This window comes from Piliocolobus tephrosceles, chromosome 19 (assembly GCF_002776525.5).
Source record: "Piliocolobus tephrosceles isolate RC106 chromosome 19, ASM277652v3, whole genome shotgun sequence".
Classification (NCBI taxonomy): domain Eukaryota; kingdom Metazoa; phylum Chordata; class Mammalia; order Primates; family Cercopithecidae; genus Piliocolobus; species Piliocolobus tephrosceles.
Genome location: NC_045452.1, coordinates 2476134 through 2495530, shown reverse-complemented (window position 1 = coordinate 2495530; position 19397 = coordinate 2476134). Strand labels below are relative to the sequence as shown.

Genomic DNA, 19397 nt, shown 5'->3' with positions numbered 1-19397 from the left:
AAAACATTTGAAACTCGTATCTGGTAAGGGTTAATATTTAAAATACAAAAAGAACTCCCACAGCTCAATAATAATAAGCATCCTGGTTAAAAAATGTGCAAAGGACTTGAGTAGACATTTCTCCAAAGAAGTTAAACAAATGACTGATAAGCACATGAAAACATGCCCAACATCACTAATGATTAGAGCAATGCAAATCCAAACAGAGTAAAACATCTCACAGCCATTAGATGTCTGCTGACGAATAGAAAGTGGTGACAAGGATTTAGAGGAAGTGGAATCCCTCTGCAGTGTTGTTAGGAATGGGAACTGGTGCAGCTACTAAAACAGTATGACAGTGCCACCCAAATTAAAAGTAGAACTACCCGGCCGGGTGCAGTGGCTCACGCCTGTAATCCCAACACTTTGGGAGGCCAAGGTGGGTGGATCAGGATGTCAGGAGGTGGAGACCATCCTGGCTAACTCGGTGAAACCCCGTCTCTACTAAAAAAACAAAAATTAGCCGGTTGTCATGGCGCACACCTGTAATCTCAACTACTGGGGAGCCTGAGGCAGGAGAATTGCTTGAACCCGGGAGACAGAGGTTGCAGTGAGCCGAGATCACGCCACTGCACTCCAGCCTGGGCGACAGAGCGAGACTGTGTCTCAAAAAATAAAAGTAGAATTACCATACGACTTAGCAGTTCGACTCAAAAGAATTGGAAGCAGGAACTTGAAAAGAGATTTGTACACCCGAGTTCATAGCAGCATTACCCATAGTAGCCAAAAGGTGCAAGTAACCCAAGTGTCCATCCACAGATGAATGGATCAACAAAAAGGTAGTCTGTCCATCCAGTGGAAGGAATATATGGTTTACCTTATAAAGGAAGGAATTCTGACACATGCTACAGTATGGATGGACTTTGAGGACGTTATGCTCAGTGAAATAAGCCAGTCACAAAATAACAAATACTATATGTTTCTATTTAGATGTGCTGTCAAGATATTAAATTGCAAATATACAGGAAGTAGAATTGTGGTTGCCAGGGGCCGGGAGGAGAGAAAAATCGGGAGGTAATGTTTAATGGATATGATGTTTGGTAAGATGAAAAGAAGTTCTGGAGATGGATGGTGGTGATGGTTATGGAACTAATGTGAAGTGAAGGTACTTAATAATGACACTTAACTGTATACTCTTTTTTTTTTTTTTGAGACGGAGTCTTGCTCTGTCACCCACGCTGGAGTACAGTGCGCGATCTTGGCTCACTGCAAGCTCCACCTCCCAGGTTCACGTCATTTTCCTGCTCAGCCTCCCGAGTAGCTGGAACTATTAGGTGCCCACCACCATGCCCAGCTAATTTTTTGTATTTTTAGTAGAGATGGGGTTTCACCACATTACCCAGGATGGTCTCAATCTCCTGACCTCATAATCTGCCTGCCTTGGCCTCCCAAAGTGCTGGGACTACAGGCGTGAGCCACCGCGTCCAGTCCAACTGTATACTCTTAAGTGGTTAAAAATGAGTTCAGAAAATCCAATATCTGATTAATACAAATTCCTTGACAGAAAATAGAGGAGATGGAGTAGGAGGGAATTAGCAAAGAAGTTATGTAAGAAAATCTCCCAGAAATGAAAGATTGCAGCCTTGGATTGGAAGGGCCTGGCACAATAATTTAAAAGAGGCATGTACAAATTACCTCCTTGTGCAGTTGCAGAACGTTGGTAACGCAGAGGACATCAAACCCTCTAGCGGGAAACCTGGGTCACAATAAAAGGATCAGGAATCGGAGCAGTAGACCCCTCAGCGGCAGCTCTGATGTAAAAAAAAAAAAAAAAAGGTGGGGCAGGTCCGCCCAGATCCGAAGAGGAACTGCTTTTGATTGTCTACTTGCGATTTTTAGTTTCATCTTTATTCAAGTTACTTATGCATACAATTTGGATATTCAAATGGTTCTGTAAATCTTTTTTTTTTTTTTTTTTATGGCAAACCCAATGAACCGCTCTAATTTTCAAGGCAAACATTGTTTTAGCTGTTGCATTTGGTATTTATCTGTGTCTTTAAATTCCGTGGTTTTAGGCATTCTCTACTGATTCTTCCCTAAGCCTGGTGGCTCAGTCTGGGCCCTGTGCTCTGTGAGGTCTTGCCTGCTTTCAGTGCTGCTCCTAGCTGGGCCATGCAGGAGCACTCCGTTTCCTTTTTATTGGCACAACATTTTGTTTTCACTTTTTTTTTTTTTCCATCTCACTCTGTGGCCCAGGCTGGAGTGCAGTGGCGCAGTCTTGGCTCACTGCAACCTCCCCGGCTCAAGTGATTCCCCTGCCTCAGCCTCCTGAGTAGCTGGGATTACAGGCGCCCGCCACCACACCTGGCTAATTTTTGTATTTTTTAATAGAGACGGGGTTTCACCATGTTGGCCAGGTTAGTCTTGAACTCCTGACCTTAAGCGATCGCCTTCCTCAGCCTTGCAAAGTGCTGGGATTACAGGTGTGAGCCACCGCGCCCAACTATGTTTAACTTTTTAAGAAATTGCCAAACTGTTTGCCAGTTTGGTGTGAATCCTGTAGATTCATATATATAAATTTTCTTTTTAAGTACCTAGAAGTCCCTCTTTCCTGATGTCTCCTCAGTTGCAGATCTCTATCAGAGTTCTTTGGCCCCTCCTTTCCCAGATGCCCCTAGTGGCCCTCACCTGTCAGTGCTGCTAGGCCAGGTTCCCCCTTCACCATCGGTGTGGGAGAATCAGTCACTCTCTCCTGTGTCTCCTTGTGTCGGAACCTCTGGTGTTTGGTTTTTATATCTTTCCTGTTTTGTTTTAGTCCCTCATTTTAGTGGAGTACTGCCCCACTTATGTGGAAAAGGAACATGGGAGACAAAAGTTTGTGTTTCCTTGTTTGCGTATCTGACGTGTCTTTATTTTTACCTTTGCACATAAGTTTGGCTGGTTTTAGAATTATAAGCTAGAAATACTTTTTTCCCATAATTTTGAAGGTTAAGCTTACTCCACAAGCTTGCAGTGTTGTTGGTGACGTAAGTTTGATTCTTTGAACATAACTTGTTTCCTTACTGGAAATTTTGAGTGTCTTTTAAACCATTGCACTGCCTCCTCAGTAGGTCTTTTCATTTTAGAGACTCATGCCTTTCAGCTTAGGGAAAGGGATCACTTTCCTGTTCTCTGTTCTATTCTGTTTTCTTCCCTGTTCCCTTTTCCTGGAACTCTTTATTATTGGGAATTAGAGCTCTTGGAATGATTCCCAGTTTTTGTTTTCTCCTCTGCAGTTTTCCATCTCTTTGATTATTTTACTTTTAGTAGGTTTCTATAACTTCTGCCAAATCTTTTATGAGTTTTCATGTTTGCTGTCATATGTTCAGGTTTTTTTTTGTTTGTTTGTTTGGTTGGTTTTTTTTTGAGACAAGTCTCACTCTCACTCAGGCTGGAGTGCACTAGTGTGGTCATAGCTCATTGTAGCCTCAAACAACTAGGCTCAAGCAATCCTCTTGTGTCATCCTCCTGAGTAGCTGGGACTATAGGTGCGTGCCACTCTGCCCAGCTAATTATTTTTATTTTTCATAGAGACAGGGTCTCGCTGTGTTGCCCAGTCTGGTCTCCAACCCCTCGCCTCAAGCAGTCCTCCTGCCTCAGCCTGCCACAGTATTGGGATTACAGGTGTGAGCCACTGACCTGGCCTCCTGTTCATTTGTACAAGAACATTTTCAGAGGCGAGTTAATGATGGATAGTGTTGTCTGCATGTTCCTTCTTTTAAAAAAAAAAAAAAATTTTGTATGTTTTTTAGACAGAGTCTTGCTCTGTTGCCAGGCTGGACTGCAGTGGTGTGATCTCAGTGCACTGCAACCTCCGCCTCCCGGGTTCAAGCAATTCTTCTGCCGCAGCCTCCCGAGTAGTTGGGACTACAGGCGCATGCCTCCACGCCCAGCTAATTTTTGTATTTTTAGTAGAGACGGAGTTTCACCATGTTGGCCAGGATAGTCTTGATTTCTTGACCTTGTGATCTGCCCACCTCAGGCCTTCCAAAGTGCTGGGATTACAGGCATGAGCCACTGTGCCTGGTCTAATTCAAGATGTATTCAAGGATTACATAAGTATTTTATTGCCGTATTGCTTTGTTCTTTAATCTAGAAGTATTCCCAGACCTCTTTTGCAGGGGGCATGGGATGTCTTTCATGACATTGCCATATTTGAAGAGTCCAGGTCAGTTCTGTAGAATGGCCTTCCATTTGGACTTGTCTCTTTGTTCATGATTAGCTTCAGGTGAGACTTTACTTTTTAGTTAGCAATACTATGTAAGTCATCAATTATCAAATCAAGAGGCCCAAGGTCATTTTGTCTCATTGTTGGTGATGTTAAGTTTGATCACTGTTGTGAATATTTCTTTACCTTTTTGTGATGAAAAGTAATTTGTGAATAAATAGTCTGTGGAGTGGTATTCCAGGTATTCTCCCTGATTCTGTTTCCTTGTTGAACTTGTTCTCCAGTGTGTTCCTGTGCTGGGGAAGCAGCAGCCTGGCACTCCAGTGGTGCTGGAGGCAGAAGGGGCACATATGCTCCGAGCTGCACAGGTCATGGGGCCCAGAGTCGGAACAGATGTGGCTCTGGGTGCTACAGTGACCCCTGCACCAGGTCCCCAGCTGGGCTGTGAGGTGGGGCTGCTAGGGCCCCGTGGCCCTGGTGGAGGTAGAGGAGGCCCCCCAGCACACCAAAGGCTGGCCCTCTACAGGAAGAGGGACATTCTCTACTGTCAGAGGCAGTCCTGAGAGGTCTGTAAGGGTTCTGTCCTGTGCAGTGCGCACTCCCCAGCCTGGCCCCCAGACTCTCCCCCAGGACACTGTCCGCCATCAGCATCATCTTGACAGCCAAGCCCTTCCCCTTCTTGCTGGCAAAGGCCTGTGTCTGTGCTGGCGTTTTTCCATGGTGGGCCCAGAATGGGCATTGAATAAATGTGGGGGTGAGGGGATGAATGTGAGCATTTGTATATAAAGACAAGGCCGGGTGCGGTGGCTCACGCCTATAATCCCAGCACTTTGGGAGGCCGAGACGGGCGGATCACGAGGTCAAGAGATCGAGACCATCCTAGCTAACACGGTGAAACCCTATCTCTACCAAAAATACAAAAAAATTAGCTGGGCGCGGTGGTGGGCGCCTGTAGTCCCAGCTACGCGGGAGGCTGAGGCAGGAGAATGGCGTGAACCGGGGAGGCGGAGCTTGCAGTGAGTGGAGATCCCGTCACTGCACTCTAGCCTGGGCGACAGAGCGAGACTCCGCCTCAAAAAAAAAAAAAAAAAAAAAAAGACACATGATGGGAAAAAGAAAGGGCTCACAATCGCCACCTGAACCCAGAGGAGCCTGCTAAACAGAGTAGTGTCCTTTATCACCATTTGTCTTTCTGGTTATGTGTCTGAAATATTTCACCTGGTCTCCCACCCAGGGGGCAGATGGCTTCACTCAGTCAACATGGAACAACCTGGTCTTTGGCATCCATGTGACTTGGCAGCACTCTCCCTCTGTTACCTCTTCTTTCTCTTTCCTTTCCTCTGCCCTCAATTCATCTTGTCTTTCTATGAGCAGTTTTACCGGTACTGTGTTTGGCTTGGGGAAGAGGCCACGATACAAAGTGGAGCCACAGGTCTTGCCCATTTAAGCAGAGGGAGATGTTGAATTTAAGTTCAATGACATTCTCCAGCGACACCCAGGCCTGGCCTCACGTTTGTCCCAGATGTGTCTGCCTTTGCCCCTTGCCAAAGCTGCTCCATCTGCCAGGAAGCCCCTCTGTTCTTTCTCAGCTTCCAGTCTCAGGTCCAGCTCCTCAGAAGCTCAGGTGGCTCTTCCCTTCTCCACTGCGTGCTGATGCCCCATCCCAGTGGCTGCATCCCTGCAAGCCCTGGCCTGCATCAGAGCTACCAGCGAGTCTGTGGGTCGGGTCTCCTGCCCAGAGTGTCGGGTGCTGCAGGTAGCATGGCTCAGGACATGGGCCCAGTCCTGAAGAGCTGATGGTCCCCTAGTACTGCGTGTTTACAGCATCAAGCCTGTCATGGTCCCAGCTACTGTCCCACACTGAGGTCCTTAGGTTGTATTTTGGAGTGGTAAAGTACCCCAAAGGCACCTCTACCAAAAAACACAAGCCTTGAAGATGCTTCTCCCTTTGAGGTCTTCACTTTGTGTTGAAGGTATCTTGGACACAGGTAGCGTATTTTGTATTTTAGTGATTCCCAGTCGAATAACAACCCATCCCCATCACATGCCTGACAGGAGCTATGGAACTATGCTTATCAAGTACTGAGTGAGTATCCAGAGTCTCAGAAATAGGACTACATACAGACTTGTGTACAAGGTGTTTAAGGCAGCCTTTTGTAGAATAATGAAAAAAATGCAAACAGTTTAACCTTAAACCATAGAGATTATGGGAACGAAAAGAAATCCATTCATGGAATACTATGCAGCCATCAAGAGTCATGTTCCTAAACCCATTTAAAAATATAGAAAGCTGTTTATAATCTTAAGCTTACAAAGCAAGTCGTGAAATGGAGTGTCTGATGTGATCCCAGTATTCTTAAAGATTTGTGTAGGAAGGAGACTGGGTGAGGGGGCAGATGCTCACATAGTTAAGTATGGCCTTTGTTGTTTATTGTCTTTTCAAACTTTTGTATATTTCGAGCATTTCACATTGAATGTTTGTTACTTTATCGTGGGAAAAAAAAAAGCATGTGGATTTTTTATTAAATAAAAACCACTGCAAAGTCTATAGGACACCAGCAGAGCCAACCTGCTGGAGAGGGGTTTGTCAGGTGGGGTTGACTGCCGGCTCAGGGTCAGGGAAGCAGGCTTTGCAGGAGGCCTCCTAACCCTCCCTGTGACTTCCTTTGGGGAGCTGAGGCCCCACTCAGCCATCTGCAGTCAGAGTGCACTTGCTGGCAGGCGTCTGTCTGTGTGCAGCCTTGCAGACCAAGTTTGTTGCCCACCTGACCTGACCTTGTACCCAGTGCCCTTCGTGACGCATCAAGGTACACCTGTACAGACAGAGTGGGAGGTGGGTAGGCCCATGAGGGCCCTCTTCCCTGCACCATGACCTTGTGTAAGTCACTTCCCTTCTCTGAGTCTGCCCCTCACCTTGTGAGACAGGAGGAGCGTGGTTCTCCTTTTTCACAGGGGGGTTGGAGGACAAAAGAGAGTGTATGTGGATGGAAGGACTGGTGTGCAAATTACCATCAGATCATGCTGCATGAAACTATAGTTATTTCCCCATCTTCAGCTGCCTGTTCACACCTTCTAACCATGCACTGAGACCTGCTGCACACCAGGGCCTGTGCCAGGCACCAAAGAGCCAGACAGGAACATACTGAGGTCCTGGCCTGGAGGCCTTCACAGCCTTGGGGGACCAGCAGGCAGGGGGACAGACAGGCAGCTCAGGCCCCAGGACAAGGGCTGCAGAGGAAGGTTGCACATGTGGGTCTCTGTATTGGGAGAGAAGGCCCTCGAGGAAGGGGCAGGGGCAGCCTGGGCTCTGGAGAGAACTCCTTCATGGGCCATCCCCACGGGACTGGAGCTGCTGAGGGATTTTAATTTATGCAGGACCCTTTGCTGTGCTAGCAATGACCTGTTAGAAAATGCAATGAAGAGGGCCTCCATTTCACAACAGTAACTTAAAAAACAAAAACTGCCAAGGCATAATTTTAAAAAGAAGCACAGGGGACCCATTTGATGCGAGCAGCAGTGTTTCATAGGGCTCTAAAGAAAGCCTACATTGGTGGACTCTGTGCTACAGGCCCTCCCTCCAGCCTTGCAGCCCTGAGTAGTCTGAACCGTGCTGGCCAGGGAGGCTGCAACTGTACAGGCAGGACTCACAGCACACATCTCCTTTTGCTTTCAGAAGTGACGGGGGAGGCGCGTCCTCACCATGGGAAGGAGGCTGTGGATCCGCGGCAGGGGCGGGCCAGAGGAGGCGACCCTACGCACTTCCATGCAGTGAATGTGGCGCAGCCGGTTCGCTTCAGCAGTAAGTTGCAGACCTGCACTGACTGGGACACTGGGGAGTGCAAGCCTGACACGACCCCTGCCTCTCCAGCGCTACTGTGCTGCATGAGGGGTTTCTCAAAACAGCTCTTGGAGGCCAGTGAGGGGAACAAATGAGGCTGCATGATGACCGACCGGCAGTCACCCAGCTCTGGAGTGGTGGTGTGTGACTCAAGGCCCTGGGAAGTCAGCCGGCTCTGAAACCAGGCTGCTTGTTCTCACAAAGTGACTGCCTTTCAGGGCCAGAAGGCACTGGCCCTTGGAAATTCCAAAGTTGTATTATTCCCTTTTATAAATGGGGAAACCAGCTCTGAGTTTAGGTACAGCTGATAGAATGGGAAGGCTTGACTCCTGATTGATTGATTGATTGATTTTGAGACGGAGTCTCGCTCTTGTCACCCAGGCTTGAGTGCAGTGGCTCAATCTCAGCTTACTGAAACCTTCGCCTTCCAGGTTAAGTGATTCTCCTGTTTCAGCCTGCCGAGTAGCTGGGATTACAGGCACGTGCCACCATGCCTGGCTAATTTTTGTATTTTTAGTAGAGACCGGGTTTCACCATGTTGACCAGGCTGGTCTTGAACTCCTGACCTGAGATGATCCACCCACCCCAGCCTCCTAAAGTACTGGGATTACAGGCATGAGCCACACTGTTCCCGGCCATTTTAAGAAAATTTTTAAAGATGATTAATTATTTAATAAATTACCTATGACATTGAAATTTTGAAGGGGTGTAAGATCATCAAGGAAGGTTGAGGGAAGGAAAAGCCACTGCTGAAATGGCCCTGAGCAGACCCGCTCAGGCGTGAGGTGCCCAGGTACGCTGAGCAGCAGCTGTGGGCCAGGCAGGACCGAGCCCCTGCCTTGGGCCTGTCTGCTTGTGTTACTCCTCAGCCCCCAGACTCTTAGCACTGGGGAGCACCTCAGAGGTGACCAGGTAGGCTTCTGGCAGAACCCCCACCAACCTTGGGTGCCCAGAGTGGGGCCAGGTGTTTCCAGGTGGTCATGCATGTCCGTGCAGCTGAAGCAGGGCTGAACAAATGTCCTGGTGATGCACATTGTCCCCAGCCTGTGCCCATAGCCCGAAGGGATCTCCACAGTGGAAGTGTGGTGCACAGGCTTGGGGTGTGAGGACACTGAGACTGAGAGGATGCCTGTAGGGAAGGGGCAGTTCACAGTGCAGCCCCAGGGGGTCCTGATGCTTGGCTCGGTATTCTTCCTTCCGCTTGCCTGTCTGTTCAGTTTTGAACAGACAGCACTTCTGCCTGGGTAGTAAGCAACTGCACCAAGTTCCGAACATAAAGAAGATGAGTCAGTGCACAGGAGCACTTCCTCCCTCCATGCCCCAGCCAGCTGGCTCTCCTCCTGGGAGGTCTCCTTCCCTCCATGCTCCAACCAGCTTCTCTCCCTACAGGACTTCCTCTCACCTTGCATGAAATAGGGGCCTGGCCTCTGCCTGCCTCGGCATCCTCACCTTTCCATGGAGATGGTGCAGAGCCACCTGTGGGGAATGTGGTCAGGCTGCATGCATTGGTGTGGCACCCAGGAAACACGCAATGAATGTGCACCACACCTTCTCGAGAGCTGATGCCGTGGGGTTTTTTATTGTTTTTTTTTTTTTTCTTTTTCTTTTTTTTTTTTTGAGACAAGGTCTCACTCTGTCACCCAGGCTGGAGTGCAGTGGCACACTTTTGGCTCACTGCAGGCAGCCTCTGCCTTTTGAGCTCAAGTGGTCCTCTAACCTCAGCCTCCCGAGTAGCTGGGACTACAGGTGTGCCCCACCACACCTGGCTAATTTTTTGTATTTTTGGTAGATAGAGGGTTTCCCTGTTGCCCAGGCTGGTCTCAAACTCCTGAGCTCAAGCAATCTGCCCACATCAGCCTCCCAAAGTGCTGGAATTACAGGCGTGAGCCACTGTGCCCAGCCCTCTGATTCCTTGTCTGCACCTAAATAGCTTCCCTGCACATTCAGGTGTACCCTTCACGGTGAGCAGATCATGCTGTCCCGCTGTGGCCATGCTTAGGGGCCAGGGCTGCCCCTCCTTCTCTGTAATCTGTGTGCCTTTGTGAAGACATCACACACACACATGCGTACATAATAAATACATGGCGATAACGTCTCTAGAAGTTTTATTAGTGCCAGAAGACATAGATGCACTTTAAAAATGGCATTTTTAATTTTACAACTGGCGTTGCTAACAGTTGTTACTCTTCTCCAGTATACTAAGATGAGGTACCCAACATTTGAAGGTTAAAGATTCTGTAAAGCAGATCACTGGTATTACCTAGGGTGAGCTGTAAATTACCAGGCATTCCCATGTGTAAGTATAGGAGTTGGAAGTGATGGGTGGGGGAAGTGAGAAGACGCTGGCCAGACTCATTGGTACTCAAGTGCTGGCTGGCTCCTCAGCTTTGTCAGCTGTGGCATCGCCCATACCTTATTTTGTTCACCTGTGGGAGGCAGGGGCAGGTTACAGTGTCATGGCCCTCCCAGCTGTTATCCTTTGAGCTGCTGTTTTAAAACAGTGGAGGGTTGGCCAGCCCCCACTGCAAATGCTCATGTAAGTAGAAAAGGAAGAGGGGGAGTGGGCGAACTGGCAGCGGAGGCCAGGAGAGCTGGGCATTGGAAGCAGGGCCCAAAGTGAACTGCATGGGTGTTGTGCTGTGTTGTTAAGCCAGAGGTTGAAATCCGCTTTACAAGACATAATTCAGCAGCCAATCTTGACTAGTGAATAAATTAAAAGATGTTATAGAAGTGGGAGGAGTCACCAAATGTACTTGTATCGTTGAATCTGTTTTAGAGAAACTTGAGCATTTCTGCAATGTGGTTTCAGAAGCAGAGCTTGTCCTCTTGAGCCTCAGTTTCCCCACTTCTCTAGGTGATTTACAAGGTGTGCCTGTCCCTGATGGAGCACATAGAATTTCCATTTTGGAGCTGGATCCTAACTTGGGGGACAACTCCCCTTCTGTCCTTTATGTTTCCTAGGGAAGTGCCCGACAGGGTGGCACCACTACGAAGGCACGGCCAGCTGCTACAGGGTCTACCTGAGCGGGGAGAACTACTGGGATGCCGCGCAGACCTGCCAGCGCCTGAATGGCTCTCTCGCCACCTTCTCCACCGACCAGGAGCTGCGCTTTGTCCTGGCCCAGGAATGGGACCAGCCGGAGCGGAGCTTTGGTTGGAAGGACCAGCGCAAGTGAGTCCTGAATTGGGGACCTGGGGGGCCTGGAGTCAGAGTCTGATGACTACTGAGCACATGGCCTCTGACCACTCAGTAAACTCCTCTCCTGGGGCACATCTGGCAGACAGCAGGTTGGGAAGACCAGCTCGCCCACTGGAAGCCCAGGAGATCCATGGGTTGGAGTGTGCATTGGGATCGGTGGAGGGGCCTGGGGGCAGGGGCAGGCTGGACTCTGCTGCTACTTTGTGGGACTGTGGGGTCGCCCCTTTCATTGGTCCCCCTCTGTGTGTACAGCTGCAGTTGCTAAGGGCAGGCAGGGGACCTGGGGGTGCTGGCTTGTGTGGGGAGAGCTGCTTGGTGTGGGGCTTCTGGGCCTGGTGTGGGGCTTCTGGGCCTGGTGTGAGGGGTGTGCAGTAGGTGGGGGTTCCTCCTGAGAAAGCAAGGGGTCCTTCGCTTCAAGACCTAAGCTGGGTTTTGACTCCACAGTTGTGCCCTGTGTGACTTTGGCAAATCACAAGACGGAGTTTGTTTCTCCTTCTGCAGCTACAAAGGGTGGAAACTAACTCTTAGCTCACAGGTTGTTGTACTGACCCCTGAAGACAGGCCTGTGAGTCCAGTGGAGAAGCAAGAGGGCATAGTCCAGTGGGCAGGGCAGCCTCATCTCTGAGGACAGCCATGTGGTTGCACAGCACAGGCCAAGGGCTGAGTGTGCCATCCCTGGGCTCCTGCCATGCAGGGAGACCTGCTGATGGGCATCTCCAGGCTTGGGGCTGGATAGCTGAGCCAAGGGGCACAGACTAGGCAGGAGCTTATGGCGGTCAACCAGCTTCCAGTGCAAGGTCCCTTCAGTGCTAGACCTGCGTACTCAGGAGCAGGCTACAGGCCTGAGGTAGGCTGGCTCTGAGCAGGAAGCCGTGCAAGTGTTTTCAGCCTCCATGGTAGTGGATATTTGCAGGGGCTTATGTCTTTATTGAGATGCAATTCACATGCCATGAAACTCACCCATGTGGAGTGCCCTGTTCTGTGGTTTTAGCATAGTCACAGAGTTGTATTCATGGGGTTTCATGTCTACCAAGAATAAGATTGTTCTTGCTTAAATTGTGAAAGCTTTATCGGTTCAGCTCATAGAAACAGTCTTGGCAAGAGTTCCCTGAGATAAAAGTTTTCCTGTCCTGTGAACTTCCTTGTTTTGGATTTTAATGCATTGTAACATGAGTGTCTCATGTTAGAAGCTCAGTGTTTTGGAGGTCAGTATAGCTATTAAAAAACAATCATCCCAGCACTTTGGGAAGCTGAGGCGGGTGGATCATGAGGTCAGGAGATCGAGACCATCCTGGCCAATATGGTGAAATCCCGTCTCTACTAAAAAACAAACAAACAAACAAAAAAAAAAAACAAAAATTAGCCAGGCGTGGTGGCGGGCCCCTGTAATCCCAGCTACTTGGGAGGCTGAGGCAGGAGAATTGCTTGAACCAGGAAGTCAGAAGTTGCAGTGAGCCAAGATCGCGCCACTGCACTCCAGCCTGACAACAGAGCAAGATCGGTCTCAAAAAAAAAAAAACAAAACAAAAAACAGAAAACACAGTCATTGATGGCTGCATCCCTCCTGCCGCTGAGATCTCTCTCTGTCTCTGTTCCCTGCAGGTTGTGGGTTGGGTATCAGTATGTTATCACCGGCCGTAACCGCTCCTTGGAAGGTCGCTGGGAGGTTGCATTCAAAGGTGAGCCCTTGTGGTGTGTGGGAGTGTTTGAAGCTGGGCAGAGTCACCCTGATTTGGGGCCTCCCCTCCTCCCTCTCACCCAGTGCTGCCTGGCCTGTAGGGGCGCTGTGCAGGGGACATGGAGAGGGTGAGCCCCAGTTGCAGGGAGGTCTGTGGTCATGGGGCCAGTGCAGCCTGCAGGTCAGGCCCTGCATTGGGCTGTGGTCATCTCTGGAACCCACTGTTGCATCTCACTTTGGCCAGCTTTCTAGATTGTCCCCTCCTCCCTTTGAAGTTAAGGACCTTGGAGTATAAAAATAAGCATGCAGAGTATGCCCCTGGCAGGCTGGAGGTGAGGACAAGCTTGCCAGGACAAAGAAGGTCAGAGGTAGAATCCAGACCTGAAGGAAACTATCAGGCAGATAGACTTAAAATAGATCATGTGTGTGTGTCCCCTCCTCCCTTTGAAGTTAAGGACCTTGGAGTATAAAAGTGAGCAGGCAGAGTATGCCCCTGGCAGGCTGGAGGTGAGGACAAGCTTGCCAGGACAAAGAAGATCAGAGGTAGAATCCAGACCTGAAGGAAGCTATCAGGCAGATAGACTTAGAGAGAGAGAGAGAGAGACAGAGAGAGAGAGAGAGAGAGAGAGAGAGAGAGTGTGTGTGTGCGCGTGCGCGCGCGCAAAGATGTTATGCTGCCCGCTTGGAAATACCAAGACGATGTAAAGGAAACATGGCTGCTGTTTCCTTTACATTGGGAGCTCGGACTTGGCTTGCCCTTCCTGTCCCATTGCCCTGGCACTGGCGAGCTCCTCCTGGGCATACTCCAGCAGTGCCCTCTCCAGCTGCCGCCAGGGCCACCCTCACTCGCCTTGCCCCTTGTCAGGCCTGTGTGTTGGGCTGTGCTTTGTGCCTGTGGCTTGAGCTAGGATTTGGGTTCTTTTCATAAACACATCCCAGTCCTGCTGTTGATGTCTTGAGTATCTCTGACAGGGTTGAAAAGAGTCAAGGCCTGGGTGGCCGGCTTCTCTGTAGAGAAGAGGGCCCCACAGAGACGGGGCCATGCCTGGCTGCTGGGACAGGGCAGGAGCAGAGGTGGGGGCTGCAGAGCCCAGCAGATTGGGGTCACACTTGCTGTCCTGCTCCTGCTTAGGACAGGTGCCACCCTGTTCTCATGACCACCAGTGCCCTCCTGAGAGTCCCAGCCACATTTGCATTCCCCGGCTTTATGAGTGCATTGTTTAGATTGCTGTTGACTAGCCAATGGCGTCTGGGTTTCCAGGCCCCAGTGTCAAAGTTTGCCTTGTAGAACATAATTCTCCTGGTAGCTTGTCCTCTTCACACTGGTGGTTGAAGAGAGGACATGATTCTGAGTGGGATGACAGCACATTCAGACTTGGGGATTCGGGACCCCATGCTTGGTGTGAGAATGGCAAGGGTCCTGGGTGGGATTTAATGGCCAGGTGCAGCTCGGTGACTCCATTGGAGCATCAGGCAGGAGAGTGAACCTAAAATTTAGAAAAAGATTGAACATATGTGTCGGTGCTGGCAGCCACGGCTGGCATAGAGCTCCCTATTCGTGCAGCTCAACGTGCAAGGGGCCCCACAGCATCCTGGAGCTTCGCAGGGGTGACCATGTGCCGCTGCCTGCTTGTGCCCAGTTAAATGGATTCGGGAACTCTATTAGCGGATTTAAATAGTGGTCACAAAACAAATAGTAAAAATAAGTTTTCTGCTGCAGGATAACTGGCCCTTGGTGCAGCTCAACCTCATGAGTGGTTCTGGGCTTAAAGAGACTAAAGAAACATAAAACCAAATGTGGCACATGAACCTTGATGGCGTCCTGGGTTGGGAGGCTTATAAAAAACTCCACAGGACAATTCAAGAAATGTGAGTGGGGACTTGTGGAAGATTCATTTTCTTAGGTGCAGCAGTAGGACTGTGTTTATGTGGTTTAGGAGCCAGTATCCTGGAGTCTGCAGGGGAGGGGCTCCCAGGGTGGTAGGGCAGAGAGGAGCCAAGCAGCAGGGCATGGTCAGCACCAAAGCAGCTTGGGTGTGTGCACTCCTCTCTCCATAGTGGCATCGTTTTAAAAATTCCCGTACCAAAAGCAAGCTGCAGAGTGAAGACAGTACTGGGTGTAAAACAAGCTAACAACAGCATGTCCAGCCCAGCCCAGCCCTTCTCCTGCCCAGGGACATGGTGCAGAACAGAGCGCTCATTGGGGTCTGAGGGGTTGGCCCCCCAAAAAATACCCAAAAAACCATGGGAAGTGGATGTAAGTCTTTTGTTATTCATTCTGAACCCTTCCCTAAGAAAATACTGTACCTGAGAATATTAGCCAATGATGGTGGGAAGGCCTCACATTAAGATGTTGAAAAATGTTTCTTTCATCTACATGTTGTCCATCTTTTCTGTGTTGTATAATATGTTCTGGGTTGGGGTGTGATACCATGGTACATAGACGCTTACTATGCCCATGTGTCGGCACCCAGCACACACATTTGAAGTTGGGAACTCGTTTCCGCGGGGCTCCTATGCGGCTTGGTGGAGCGCTCTCCAGCTGCTCCCCCGGGCCCACACCAGCCTGTGAGCCCCATCCAGGGGCCAAGACCCTGCAGGTTTGACAGCACCAGGTCATGGTATGCCCTGGAGATAGAACTGCCGCTGCTGCCGCCAGAAGACATGGGGCCAGGATTTCTGTAACATTTGTGCAGAAAGGTTGAAAAAATACAGATCCTTGTCTAGGGAGAATCATCCACACCGCCCCACGTGCTGCTCCCAGGGCCTTCCCGTCAGCACCAGCAGTGTGGCTTCTGTCTGGTGAGTCATACTTGATATTTACCTTAAAACATAAAAGTGAAAACACCATGTGTTTAATGTGTCCACATGTGTCACTTGCTCATGTAAGATCACTCAGTGCCTGGCCCTCATTTGTCCCCCATGGTGTCTCAGCACGCACGTTGCAGGTTGGCTGAGGTAAGGAGGTGTGTGACTGAGTAGAAGCCTTCTTTTCTTCCCCAAAATCTTGTAGCCAGTCCTTCATGGTCTCCATCGTCTTTCTCTGGTGCTATACACGAGGGATTGTAGGGTGCTGCCCCCTGAGGCCAGCAGTCAGGGCTGTGGTCCTAGGCCAGCCTGTAGGACCTGGCGTCTAGAAACCTCAGTCAGCAGTGAGGAAGGGGCCAGGCTGGCCTAGCAGCCACTGGAAGATGCATTGTAGAGACCCTGCCCTCTGGGTGAGGTGACCATTGGGCTAGAATGGGGTCAGCTGGGGTCGGCTGCAGTTCCTGGAGGGGAGACAGCCCCTGAGTGGGGCAGCTGCTACTGTGGTGGGGCATTCGGGAGGATCTGGACAGCCCCTGGTGGGCCCTGAGTGGAGGCTCACTCTGTGGCTGCGGAGGTGGCGAGACAGGAAGGGGAGGTTCTTTGAGGGCTCAGAAAAGTGAGTGACGGTCTCCCCACCACAGGAACAATGGGGGCCGGGGGGCCGGGGAGGGTTCTCCAGGCTCGGGGAACAGAGGCAGACATGGAGGTGGCAGTGATTGCTTGCACGTGTGGGAGAAGATGTGGTGGCAGAGGTAATCAGGTGACGTTCAGATGCCCTCGTGTATCATTCTCTAGAGCAGGGTGTCCTCTGGTGGCTGGTGACAGCCCAGCCCAAGGCTCCTGTCAGAGCCTTGTCCACACCTCATGTGTGGACAAATGGTGGGGGCGCCTGGAAACTTGCTGCCACCCTGTCGAGGTGAGGACTGGATCTGCTGGGGTGGCAGGGGTTGAGGAGAAGTGTCTTGGAGGGAGGCTTGGGAGGAGGGCTTTGCGCGAGGAACTGCTCCTAGTCACTCTAGTAGCCAGGGCGGCTCTGCTCACAGGGCCTTTCTCCAGGATGAGGGTCCTTCAGGAAGAGTGGGATGTTTGAGGTAAGGGGATGTTCCAGGAGGAAGTGGGAAGCCCTGGAGAAAAATCTGCAGAACTCATCCCCAGTGCAGTATAGGGAAACCTCCTGGCTCCTCTCATACCTTTGGAATAGGTCCAGGATCTCATCACCTGGCACCAGTCTTGCAGCCCCCACCTGGACCTGACACCCAATCATCCCTCACCTGATTGTGCTATCTGGTCTCCTGGCCCCAGCCCCACTGTTCCTCATACAGCTGCCGGGGGTCCTTTCACCTCTGCTCCCTTGTTCACAGCTCTCGTTTCTCATAGAAATCACAGTTCCATCAAAGCCAGCAGTCCCTTCCCTCACTACCCTCATCACCTACCACTCCCCAGCCTCTTCTCCAGCCCCACAGGCTGCCTCATTCATGGCTATCACTGTGAGCCCTTCCAGGGATGCTCCAAAGACTTGCACCTGCCCGCTCTGCAAGGCTGCACCTCGGGTAGGCATGCAGTCCCCACATGACCAGCCCCCAGTCAGCAGCACCTGGATGCAGAGCCACCAGCAGCTTCCCTGGGCAGGGGCGCTGCACAGCTACCCATGCAGCTCACTGCCAGGAGGGAGCACTGTGTGGCTTACTGGGCCTTGGCCTGGAGTCCCACATGAACCCTGTTTTGCTGGTTGCCTGACCCCACTCTCTGACTTGGCTGGGTCCCAGGACTCTGCCCGGAGAGGTCATTTGTGGCCTTGGTCTCAGTCTGCCGTCATGTACTGTAGTTGTGGTCAGGAGCTCTGGGCTGGCAACTAGCTTCAGTACCAAAGATTTTTTGTTCATTAAAGATTGGAAGGAACCCGTTTGGTTTTCATCCCATGGGACAAGAAGGCAACTAGTGAAGAAAACAGTGTTTAAAAGGGGAGGGGCTCTATTTAGATGAGAGGGCATCTGTGGGAGATGAGGAGGGTGTGCAGGGGCTCGGGGGCCTGGAGAAAAGTGGGGTGGTGCACAGCGTGATGGTGGTGGCACCCACTGTCAGCAGTGGAGACGAGCGCTTCAGTTGGTATGGGGAGGTAACTCCAGACAGTGGGCCTCTTTCCTCCCCTGCTGTGGGTCTGATACATGCCGATGAGGCAGGCAAGGTGCTAGGCCTATGTGTCTCTGGGAAGGGGGTGCAGCTGTTGCTGTGACTGCCTGCTGGCCCGGCACAGGTCTTTCAGGTCTCAGAGCTTCCTGAGAGCTGTCCTGCCCATGGCAGGGCACCATTTGTCCGTCCACAGGCCCACAGCATAGGCCTGCTTCCAGACTCACTGGCTCTTTTGAGGCAGAGCCCCATGTTTCATGCTGGGTGTAAATGGAGCTCCAAAAGACACAGGTGAGCATGCTGGAGGCTTATGAAGGGGTGAGCTGTACTGCTCTCTTAGGAGGGGAGAGCGCCAGGTGTGCCTTCATTATTCTGCTTCTTGGAATGGTTGCTTTGTGTTTCCAGTGATCCTGGCTGGGTAAGCCTCAAGGAATCTTGGCGGCCCAGACTGGAAGGGCCGTGCAGGGGAGAGAGTGGGGCCTAGGGCTGGCTGTGCCATGCCCTGGGTGTGGCCAGAGCCCACCTGGAACCTTGCAGAAGAGAGGCTTGGAGGTTAGCAGTCCCCAACCCTCACGCTGTCTGTGGCAAGGGTACATGGTTTCTGACTGCTTTGTGCCTGGCTTAGACAGGCAGGAGCTGAGTGGTGACAGTTTCCCTTGAGCTGAGAGAGGTCCCTGGGAACCAGTGGTTCCTAAGTGTTGCCTGTAGCCAGCTGGTGGTAGTGCCGGCCAGTGACGATGCTGCCTGACGGTGCCTTCCTCATGGGTGCCGGGTGGACTTTGTGACTCCTCTGTTTATGACTGAGTGTTCTGTCCTAAGGGAGAACTTTCCTGCCTTTTTCGCCTGCCCATTCCCGTTTGCATTTTAATCCAGTGTGCCACAGTCCATTACTTTGTTATTCATGCTGTTGCTCTAACTTTAAATGCCACCCACTAACCCTGATCCAGCACCCTCTTTTGGTGCTCAGGCTGGCACTGCTACCCAGGGTTTGTGGCCTGTGTACTTGCAGGCCACACAGAGTGGCTCCTGCCAGGCCCAGCACCTGGGGTGACTCCCAGGAGGTTGGGGAGTCCTGAATGCACACCTGGCCACAGTGACCACTGGCACTTGGTGGCCCAGGCCCTGTGGTTGATGAACCTGTCTGACGCCATGGTTCCCTTGAGGACTGCACAACTTGTCCTCTGACGTGATGCTGTCCAACCCCACCTTTTGTCTCCCCAACAGGCTCTTCAGAGGTGTTCCTGCCCCCAGACCCCATCTTTGCCTCGGCCATGTCTGAGAATGACAACGTGTTCTGTGCCCAGCTTCAGTGCTTCCATTTCCCCACCCTGCGGCACCACGACCTCCACAGCTGGCACGCCGAGAGCTGCTACGAGAAGTCTTCATTTCTGTGTAAAAGAAGTAAGCCCCCTTGAGCTGTCATTCTTGGGGATTTCTGGGCCCTTGAGTCACTTTGTTGGACCCTGAGTTCAAGGTTTCTGAAGCAGAACCTGATTTGCTGTGTTGCGGTGGGCGCCCCTCACCAGCCAAGGTTTCTGGGGCAGAACCTGATTGCCGTGTT

The 19397-nt window shown here is 51.1% G+C and overlaps 1 protein-coding gene across 5 annotated transcripts in view; it reads left to right on the top strand.

The window, feature by feature from the left end:
- DGCR2 (DiGeorge syndrome critical region gene 2) overlaps window positions 1-19397 on the top strand; it is an 84265-nt gene that overhangs the window by 46056 nt on the left and 18812 nt on the right. For 2 of the 5 annotated variants that reach the window (XM_026448954.1, XM_026448952.2), the window contains 4 exons: window positions 7860-7985; window positions 10986-11196; window positions 12826-12902; window positions 19061-19237. In XM_026448954.1, coding sequence (XP_026304739.1) covers window positions 7860-7985; window positions 10986-11196; window positions 12826-12902; window positions 19061-19237 — 591 coding nt within the window. Of the gene's footprint in view, window positions 1-7859; window positions 7986-10976; window positions 11197-12825; window positions 12903-19060; window positions 19238-19397 lie in introns of all 5 variants that reach the window. The other 3 variants (XM_026448953.1, XM_026448951.2, XM_026448955.2) reach the window with 2 other exon arrangements.